This window comes from Cimex lectularius, unplaced genomic scaffold, assembly GCF_000648675.2.
Source record: "Cimex lectularius strain Harlan isolate CLEC.00 unplaced genomic scaffold, Clec_2.1 scaffold37, whole genome shotgun sequence".
NCBI lineage: Eukaryota > Metazoa > Arthropoda > Insecta > Hemiptera > Cimicidae > Cimex > Cimex lectularius.
In genome coordinates this window covers 1,531,793-1,542,783 of record NW_019392682.1, presented here as the reverse complement: position 1 = coordinate 1,542,783, position 10,991 = coordinate 1,531,793, and the positions used below count along the sequence as shown (strand labels likewise).

The 10,991-nt window shown below is 35.0% G+C and overlaps 1 protein-coding gene across 1 annotated transcript in view; it reads right to left on the bottom strand.

The window, feature by feature from the left end:
• LOC106665454 (nesprin-1) overlaps positions 1-8,304 on the bottom strand; it is a 162,359-nt gene extending 154,055 nt beyond the window's left edge. The window contains exons 1-3 of the mRNA XM_024225661.1: positions 8,270-8,304; positions 2,370-2,479; positions 2,101-2,308 (exon numbers count right to left, since the gene is read on the bottom strand). Coding sequence (XP_024081429.1) covers positions 2,101-2,308; positions 2,370-2,477 — 316 coding nt within the window. The 5' untranslated portion in view covers positions 2,478-2,479; positions 8,270-8,304. The remainder of the gene's footprint in view (positions 1-2,100; positions 2,309-2,369; positions 2,480-8,269) is intronic.
• Between the last annotated feature and the right edge of the window lie 2,687 nt (positions 8,305-10,991).

Sequence of the window (10,991 nt, the reverse complement as noted above, 5' to 3'; positions counted from 1 at the left end):
AACTAATTGCACGTATTTTCGAGCTGTTTCAATGAGATAATATAAACTTAATAATTAATTAAATTGATAGATACATTTGAATAGAAAAAATAGCTTATAATTAGCTAAATAATTAGAATATGAATAAATAATCAATAAATCATTTAACAATACATAACTTCAATAAATTAATTAACAACTAAATGACATTTTATCTAATTCTAGTTTTAAATTGTTATCCCGCAGCTATATATAAATTCTACTAGAGGCCGATATATTTATTCATCTTTTGGGAAAAGTAAGGAACTGTAGTTTATTGGCTTGGCAATACTCTTCAATGAGTACAATCTGTCAAGGTACAATTTTCTCTCTTCAGAATATTTCGTACAGTTCATAATAATATGTTCAATATCTTCTTCAATCTGGCACGTTCCACATAAATTAGTCCTTCTTTTATTTATTTTATATAGGTACACCCCGCCATGACCGGGCCTAAGCCTGTTTATCATTGGGCCGTCCCTGATTGTCCAGGCTAGTCATTGGAACCAATGTTCCTTATTTAAGTTAGGATTGACTGAGGTCCTAGGGGATACGGATAAGAGAGGAGGTCACAAGGCCTACTGCATCTCGACCCTAAACAGATCTATTGTGCTTCTTTGTTAATGATAACTCACTGGCCAGCTTCAGGCTATTACCCAGCTCCACAGCTTTGCCAGCGGTTCCTTGGTGTAGGATCTTGCTTGTGGTTTTTCTTGTCCTAGTCGCAAGAACCTGCACCTACATAGGCCTTCACAGAAACATAAAATGTGTTCTGCGGTCTCCTCCTCGTCCTGGCAGTATCTGCACGGTGTTTCTGTGTGTATCCTATCCGGTGCATGTGCCTTCTTAAGTGGCAGTGCCCCGTCAGGAGTCCAACCAGGAACCTGGTTCGGTTGCGATTGCCTTACAGTTGTTGACTATCATTTATGATTTTCGCATTCTCGACAGAATTTTAAGGCTTTTACCCTCATACAAGGCGCGTTTTGCTAGTTTGTCAGCCATGTAATTCCATCTGATTCCGGCATGACCCCTAATCCAACACAATCTTATATTGACGTTTTTATTAATTTTTAATGCTAATATTTTATTTGCCACCCAATGTACTAAATAATGATTATTCGGAGATCGTGAGAGGCGTTCTGGTGTGATGTAGTTGTAAAAAAACATTTTCTTTGCCGTGCCAACGTTTCGATCTTTATTGAGATCATCTTCAGGGCTCAAAGTGTTTGTTTTTCGTGTAGATGTCTCATTGTTGTATGTCGTATTTAGAGTGCCCACACAGACAAGAATGGCACATCGACACGGAAAACAAACACTTTGAGCCTTGAAGATTATCTCAAGAAAGATCGAAACGTTGGCACGGTAAAGAAAATGTTTTTCTAAAATCTACGAATTACCGCCAAATTTTAAATTGAGATTTTTTATGCTTTCCAAGGCATTTTTAGAATCTGACAGAATCATAAACGACTGGCTGCTTAGCTGATTTTCATAGGAATACTCAGGAGCCTTTAAAATTCCTGGTAGATCCTTAATTCCGAAGGAAGCTTATACATTTCCATTTTCTTTAATTGAGGGTCAAACCAAGCACAACTTACTCCGTCATTTGATTTTGAACCGTCTGTTTAGATATAGTAAGATCTGGAAAACAGGTGCATATCAACTAAAAATACAGAATTGACTGCTGAGGAGTGTATCCCAGAGTAATCGCGAAGGAACGTAACCTGTATATTTGATAGTTATAGACGTACCTGTTTTTCCATAGTTACCGATATTCCTTATCAAGGCAAAGTATTCAAAACAAGGCCAGAGTGATATAAGCTTCTTTCTTATGTCCTTAAAAGAAGATGGTTGCAAACAAATTAATTTTTATGCGGCTATCGCTCGCTAGTTAAACATTTTGGACTATCACGACTATATAGCCAACTGGTCCATTAGAGCGTTTACTGTGTGTGCGTGTGAAAATGTTTAACTCTCTTCCACAACGCTGAAAGAACGTGTAGGACGTAGTTTATTGTAAGCTCAATTTGATTAATGTTTTGTCAAAGTGAAAATGAAAATTTGTACTAAACTACACCGACTTACCTTGTAATTGAAATATTGTCGCTTGGTATTCGGCCAATTTTTCGTCGACGTAATCCTGTGACTGAGACGCGATTATGTCCGCGGTCGATCTCCCGTCCTGCGGCACCTGCGGATCGTGATAGAGAGGACCCGGAGGTTCGAGAGGTACGCCGAGATACGGCGAAGGCGGTGCAGGCATCCACATTATGGGAGAAAACGGAACAGGACTCTGCCGAATATTTAAAAATTAATTATTGTTTTTAAATATTTAATTTTCCGATATTTCTCACCTGAAGATATGGCCATGTAGGTCTAGGACAGGGGATAAAAGGCCTAGGTGATCCCCTCGGTGAATATAGGGGAGGAGGTGAACCCCATCTCGGAGGAGTACCGGACATTCCTGTAACAATAAACAATCAGTATTAAACTTTTATAAGGAAACAAACCAAATGAAATATGCTGTTTAAGTGGGTCACTACCACGATCTAATAAAAAAATCGGCCTTATTTCTGTACCATTATTTTCAGAACCCTAGACTCAATTTTGTATAATTGTTCAATGATTACAAATTATTTTGTTTGGAAAAATCAAGAAATGAAAAACCAGAAAAAACGAAACCAAATCCCAGCAAATAACCTTCACCAACTATGGGGGTCAACCAAGCGTTCCAATCTCTTCAGTCACTCCAGTCCAAAATACTGGAACCATTGCCCAACTTTAGTCCCCCCTTCAAATCCCATTTCTCCTCTAAACTACAAAACGTTGATACAGATGCTCTCCCAAAAACATAGACCCTCATCCTATTCCCTTAGTCCAACACCTTTTATCCCCAATCTGCCCTAAACTGCTCAACCAAACGTTTCAACCTCCTTATTCACTCCAGTATATTCTCATTTCGTAGACAACCATTCTATACACACGGACCATGAAATCCTATTTGTTCTCGAAACCACAAGTCACCTCCTTAGTCACTCCAGTCCAAACTCCTCGAACCACTGCCCAACTTTAGCCCCTCCTTCAAATCCCATTTCTCCTCTAAACGACCAAAAGTTGATACTGATGCCTTCCCAAAATCATGGACCCTCATCCCATCCCCTTATTCCAACACCTTTCATCCCCAATCCTCCCTAAACTGCTCAACCAAGCGTTCCAACATCCAAAGAGTCCAGCCAATTCAGTCCACAATACTTCGAACCATTGCCCAATATTCTCATTTCTTAGCCAACCATTCTGTACACACAAACCATCAAATCCTATTTGTCCTCGAAACCACAAGTCTATACAGACGCCTCTAGAAATTCTGGACTTTCATCTCAACACCCTAGTCCAACATCTTCCATCCCGAACCCTCCCAGAACTGTTTTATTCAACATTCCAGTCCAAAATCCTTTTAAACATCATCTTATCTCCCTACTCCGTATCCACCAACACTACAAACAGACCTTCAAATCCGATCTCTCCAAAGATACCTTCATAAAACCCTGGACCCTCATCCCAACTCCTTTCATCCTGAACCCTTCCCGTCACTCCTCTAAAATAGAAATGATAAATGATGGAGTGAGTGTGGTGTTCAATACTTTTTAAAAGGATAGTTCCTACTCACAGTAAGTTGTTTTGCAACGATCCGGATTTCGAGCCTTTTAGCTCATCATCAGGTTGTAGAAATCCTTCAACCTGATGATGAGCTAAAAGGCTCGAAATCCGGATCGTTGCAAAACAACTTACTGTGAGTAGGAACTCCTCTAAAATGCCCAAAGCGCCAATGGCACACGATTTTCTTCCTAGTGATGAAAGTGAATAATTTTATAACTAAATAAATGAATTATTAAAGACTGACGAGCTATTGATTATTGACGAAGAATCATCTTAAATTTAAGTTCTTTTGATCTATTTTAAAGATTTAAAAATACTATATTTTTATTAGTATTCTAACACTAAAGATACTGCTCCTTGGAAATTTTAATGTCACTGATATTAAATTTTTAAAAGCTTCCATCCTGACTTTAAACATCTGTCGGTTTATATTTTTGACTTGTCCTTCAATAAGGATTATTTTCTTCTGGAAAATAGAATATAAACGACCTGTACTTGAGTTTGACGAGATTTATATCAAATCGGATTTAAGGACGTGGGAGGGTTTAAAGTTAGCCTAGTAATGACGTTTGTGCTTCCACTGTGTCACCAATGGTTTTTTGCAACATTTCTAAAATCACAAAACACACGAAAATTCTACACAAGTTATTAAATTATTTCAGCTTTGTCTTATTTCCCAGCCATCGCCTTATTTATAATTCTTACGTTTAATTGGCATAAACAGGAGAAAAAGAATAAAATTTATAAAAAATGATACCTCAAGTTTGACCGGAAAGCCCATAATAAAAAGGCGAAGCGGTTAGGCATTCCCGCATGGCCGACAAGACTTGCGGGTGACGCCTGATACAACAAATTTTTACCGGTTGTAACTTGGAAAAAACGAAGTAGAATACGTGATAGAACAACAACATTTGGAATTTAGATATTAGCTGCAGAATTAAATGAAAAACTAAAAACTTTCACGGGATAACGTCGCAGATTGGCCAGTTTTGCTTACAAAACTCAAGCAATGTATCCGACCGTATACATTGATAAATGTCTAGCACAGGGCCATAAGTCATCCAGGTTCCTATTGTATAAGGAACTTGCGCTTGATGGAAACTTATTTAGTATGTCTGAGAGTGCTACAATTTCCTCTGCGCCATTTTCTTGCTGTTCTTTTTCTTTTTTTATTCAGATGTAAGTTGCTTTCTCACAAAAAGATATAACTGCCTCAACTTGTGTTCCCTACGCAATAGAAAGGCCAGAGAAGACTTTCTATTTTAGAAGAATTTCTTAGCAGAATGTCCGATTCTGGCAGAATTCAAATTGAGACACATTAGTCTGTTCTCATTAACGAGAGAATATACAATTATTTCACTAAATATTTTTCAGTGTTTCAACTTAGTAAACTTTGTTAAAGTAGCCTGGAACAGGAAAGAATGATTTTATATTTAACTACTGAAGATGTTTTTATTTCACTTAATATTATATTTAACAGGTCTTTTTTCGAGAGATTACTAATGAGATACCCTGCTCAAATTGTGAAAATTTAGAGTAAATAATAGTTTAGTTAATAATAGTTTGATGTGTTTGTTTATTAAAAAAAATTATAAATTTTTTGCCCCTTTTTCCGGCAAACGGTTGTCAACCATGTAGTGTATTGTGTAGTGCGCTTTAATTTATTTTTATAACTTAACTTTTTTGTAACTCATTATATTATTGAATAAAGTACATTTTCATTTAATACAGAACTAAATGGTTTTCCAAACAGAAAAAACCACCCTTTTAATCCCAAAAAGGTTTAATAGTAAAAACTGATATTAAACAACAATTTTATATAATTTTCTTTACTAATTACTTTCTTTACTACTTTAATTTTATCATTTTTTTCTAGATTATTATGATAAAAATTATGCTTGATAAAAAGTTCGACAAGGCGACTTCTTATGATAATTTTACAATACCAACCTCTTTAAAATCTTAAAACGCTATTTCCTCCGTTTTAGAAAACAAAAAATATTGCTTGGTTCTGCAGCATAGACTTTTGATAATCCTTTATAAAATTAAACTCTTCCTACCCACCCCTTATTCTCTTAGAGTGAGGTGCGGCAACAAATACTCATACGGTTTTCCCACAAGGAAGCATTCTTGGTCCCATCCTATTACCATTAGACTTACTTTCTTTCCTATCCCAACACTATAATTATCAACTAGGCGGAATGATACCGATTTTCTTCTTTTATCGAAGCAACCTCCAACACCCAAAACATCTTGAGATTATCAGACAGATGCAAAAATTGGAAGACATGATAAAAAACAGTCTTGCCCTTAACTGTAGCAGCTTACCGACTTCTTCTCAATCCAGGTCTTAGGCTGATGTGCAATCCCCAAACAAGACTTAACAGACAACTTAACGGAAGACTTAGATCTGTTTTGTCCGTCCAAACTCAACTTATGGGGCGTCGGTGGTCGCAACGGTTGGCGTTGGCACGGCGCTGATCACTGTAGGGTAAAGGTCGAGGGTTCGAATCTAGCCGCCGTGCATTCGAACCCGAGATACTTACAAATGATCTTTTTTTTTCAAAAACACTAACACCCCGAGGATTGTATGACTTCTACTGTTGCGAATCCTCGTTAAATTAAATAAAATATAAAACTCAACTAACTCTATACAGGACATTAAAGCGACCACCCTGGACCTACATCACTAACTTGACTATCGACAAGACCTTCTGTCAACGATCTGATCCAATCCTTACATAAGTTCCACACCAATCTTTCGATCCATTCTAATCTACACTTAATCTCTTAAGCTTTTTCATATTCAGTGCCAGCTTTGGCGGGTTTCTCTTGACCTGTGCCTTCCGGGTTCAGTGCTGGATATGTCAGTGTTGTGACCAGAATAAGAAAAAAAACAATATACGCAATAATTTGTACTTCTATACTACAGGCTACAAATAAATTATTTATTTACAAAAGCTCAAAGACAAAACCAGCAGAAAAATTGTAGACGTTCCTTTAATATTTCCTTACAGTAAACATACTTTATTTAACTAAAACAATCCTAGATTCTTTGTTTGAAAATCCTATTTTATCCAACATTTTAGGCTATTGTGTAAACAATAATATGCTGTATCTTTTCCTTTCCTTATCGCATTTTATTCAGTTTAATTTCTAGTTTTAAAAAATTCCTTACCTAAAAGAAAACATTTTACGCCTAAAATCATTATGTTTTATACAATAAAAGCCCTACTTTATAAGCTACAACGCTCATTTATAACCAACTTTTTGTAAATGTTTTTTATGTTATATCTTTACATAAATTTCTTGATATTTGAAGGTAAAAATCAAGCTTACAGATCCTAAATTAAAAGATAAGTTTAAAAGATCTACTAAAATCATATTTTCAGACTAAAGAAGCATGGAGTAAATTATTTTAAAAATTCGTGATTATTTTGTTTTCTATTGAATAATAGTTTTCATTTTTTGCTTTTCAAGGGAAGATTACGGATGTGCCATTGCCCATTTTATTACAAATTTTTAGAAAAATGGGACCTAGGGGCTAAATTAAAAATTTAAAGTAATTAAAATATTTTTTTAATTTTTTAATTTATTTTTCCTACATACGTATTTCAGAGTTATATATCAGTCCATTTTACGTAGAATAGGAAAATAAAATGAATAATCATATTAAATGGGACTAGATATTAAAAAGATACGAAAACGAAACGATGCTCTCAGTAAAGTAGAAAAAAACATTTGTTTTGAAAAAACAATTCGGATTCGTTTTAAGCACCCTTAATCCATTTTTTTTTTTTTTTTCAAAAACTCCGACACCCCGAGGGTTCGTATAACCTAGTAGTTGAAATACCCTCGTAAAAAAATCCCTTAGGTATGAATTTTTTATAGTGAACCAAAAATATGTATTTTGGGGTTGGATTCGCCAGGATTTTTTCCGCCCATGTGTTTCACTTATAAATTCACACCTCCTCTGAATTTTATACAAATCCAGAGTTAGTAAGTATGTTGCAAAGCTCAACACCTCTTTCAGCCTGCATCAACAAAGTTTTAATTGAGTACATTATAAGGGAGGAAAGGGGGTGTTAAAATCAACAAAAAACCCTCGTATTTTATATCTCTGGTTCTAATTTATTCACTGGGACCATGTTTGTGCCACTGTGTGTGGTTTTATGTGGTCTAAACCCCAGTAAAAAGACTTGTGCCACTGTGTGGTTTTATGTGGTCTAAACCCCAGTAATTAGGCGGAGTCTTTCAAAAGTAATACAATATTTGTTATTTTCGAAGAAACGGAGACATTTTGGAAAGGGAAAAATTTGCGTTTTTTTTTATTTAATCAAGAACTTGTATTGAGGGTTTTTAGGCTGTGATTAACGAATTTCAACTTTTTTTCTTGCTTAAAAAAATATTTGAAGCTTTTTTGTATGGGATTTTGTATATGTTCGCCAATCACTGATGGATATTATGAATTTGTTTAAATATTAGTTTTTTGTCCTAATTCTTTCAGTTTTAGACTGGTGAGGAAGATCGCGTTGGCATTATATTCAACGTGATTCGGACGGATAATGATAAATTTTATCATCCATGACTGACTTACCGTCCGTCGAGTCGGTCTAACTTGCCTAGTTCACGATCACTGACTGAGCTCGTCTGGGCCCCTTTGAGTTAATTTTAAATTTCCACCACTACCTTACCAAAAGATGTCACTTTAGAATGTTCCGTTGAAACTCACTTTCCAACCTAAATTGATCATCTAAAAAGGACTCAGGATAAACAAAAAATGCAACGATTCGATCAACAGTTATCTTGCTAAATGTTAATATTTGGACTAAATTTTCTCGCATTTACCATTTATAAGAATTTTGTGACTTCTTTTATCGGCAAATAGCTCTTTTTTGTGAAAAGGAATTGAGACCACGTGGTTTGGGAGATATGAAGTTCTCGGTTTCTTTTCTTTTCTTTTCTGGTACTTATTCAGCCATGGATTATTGGTGTTACTTCGTTTAAAATATTGGAGTTCTTAAATTAAATCCATATTAAAGTCAATAATGTCCATGGATATTAAGCTTTTCCAGTATTTTTTTTTTGTCAAATTTATAAACATATTTACTTGTTGAATGATGATATTGTGCATATCGTATATACTAAATGGGCTGTTAGTTTTATGTTTCCAATAGAGAAACTTTACCTAGAACCCCAAAAATTGCCGAATTACCTTAGCAATAGAGACTTTTTTAGGTTTGTAAATATAGGAGGGTCTATTCCACAATAAACCGCATTGGAAGAACAGAAGACCTTGGTCACTAGTGACCCCAAAAAAAGAAAACAATGCATTTAAACACAAATAAATGAAAAACATGTCACAGCTGATATAGATGAAAGACTAAAACTACCAAGAGTTTGTTTTGCATTTCCTTGTCATGCAGTACTCACCTAAACATTTACTAAGTTGTTTACCTCTGCGTGTAAGAAAACTATGTACTTTTCTCTACTTCAAGGCATTATGATGTCATATGGTTTATTGGTTTGGGAAGGAATAGTTTTTTTGTTTTTTTTCTAATTGCATGAAAATTTGACATGATGAAGTACATTGGATGTGAGCACCCGAGTCGAAACCAAATCGAAACATTTTTTTCTATTTTCGTCCAATTCAATGTCAAATAAAAATTAATTACTTTATTTTTATTGATATATTGTTTAAAACGTAGAAAAGTCGATATATTTAATCGCAGACAGAAATGAGAACGACATTGTGATGGAGACACGTTTGTGAGCAGAAACGAGGATAACAGTAACCTAACCATCCCAAAAATAAATTATTTTTAACTTGTTTTTGTTATTTTTTGCAATTTTTTTTTTAAAGAATAGAAAAGAATAAAACTGAAAAACAACTATTAAAAATATTACGTTAAGAAATAGTTCAACAACTTGTGAGGGTGGAAGAGGGTTGTCATTTTGAAAAACGGAGTTAATTCCTTGATTTTTTGATACTTTACTAATTTCCGTTTTTAATATATCCCTCAACCTGAGAAAAAAACAAATGCTGATGGGTTTTTTCTTTAGGAAGACATTATCATTTGGCAATTACTTGATTACTTAGATTTTTTTTCTTTGTAGTTTGGTCATTTTTGATCATCTTGGTTTGTGTATCCTACTTGGGGCATGACTCCATGTCTGCCATACGACTTCAACAAGAAAGTGATATATTTCGGACTTGTCTTAAGAGATTTCTTATCTCATTTCTTGTAGCATTACAATTTTGTAGAGCCTGTTGACGGATGAAATAAATGAAAAACATTTCAAAGCTAATATAGATGAAAGACTAAAACTTAACTAAACTACCAGGAGTTTGGTTTGACAACTCCCTGTCATGCAGTACTCACCTAAACATTTACAAAGTAGTTTACCTCAGCATGTAAGAAAACTATGTAGTTTTCTCTACTTCAAAGCATTATGTTATGTTTACTGTTTTGGAGAGGAACAGTTCCTACCAAAGACATAATAATGCAGAAACATTACATAAAAGCTTACCTAAGTTTGAGAAGTAATGCAAAGCCTCTTGAACCTCAACAAAAAAGAAATATTGTGCCCTACTATTTTGTTAGAACCTTACTAGTTAACTTTAAGCTTAAGTTATCAAGTTGATCTTTTGTGCAGGGTACTGATTGCGAATTTTTGCTTGCAGAAACCATCACCTGGATAAACACTTATAATGCAAATACCTGTAAGAATCTTTTCACATGTATCATCGCTGGAGCATTGATCTGGGATTTGGACTCATTAAAGAGCCATTGTTCAACATGTACTTCTGACAAATTGCTAAGCCACAGTAGAGTTCGGGCCTGGAAGTGTTCATATTGGATCTAATATAACCCATGTGGCTTAAATGACTAGGCAGTCAGTCAAAGTTCAAGAATTTTTGTGACTCCCTCCAAGGATTCCATGTAAGCCAATACATGTTTTGATTTCACCTCACATGAGGTTAAAACTGAGTGGTGCCTGACTGTCAGAGATTATTTCAAGTAGAGAGGATTCCAAGCCTTTTTATTTACTAATCTCAGGCCAGTTGTTGGTGTTCAATTTGTTATAATTTCCAACTGAAAAACCGTAGCATAACCACATATGTTAACTTTGTTTTTAATTGGCAATGGTTCAAAGCTGTTGGTTTTGAGTGCCACTAGTAGCTTCATCACTTTACCTTGACTTTGTTAAAAAGACTGCACCGTTCCTAAGCAAACATTGTATTTATATTATCTTTTAACATGCAGATTTCATGTAAGCAGTTGGTCTAAAATAACACCAAGATGTTGGGCCTAAAT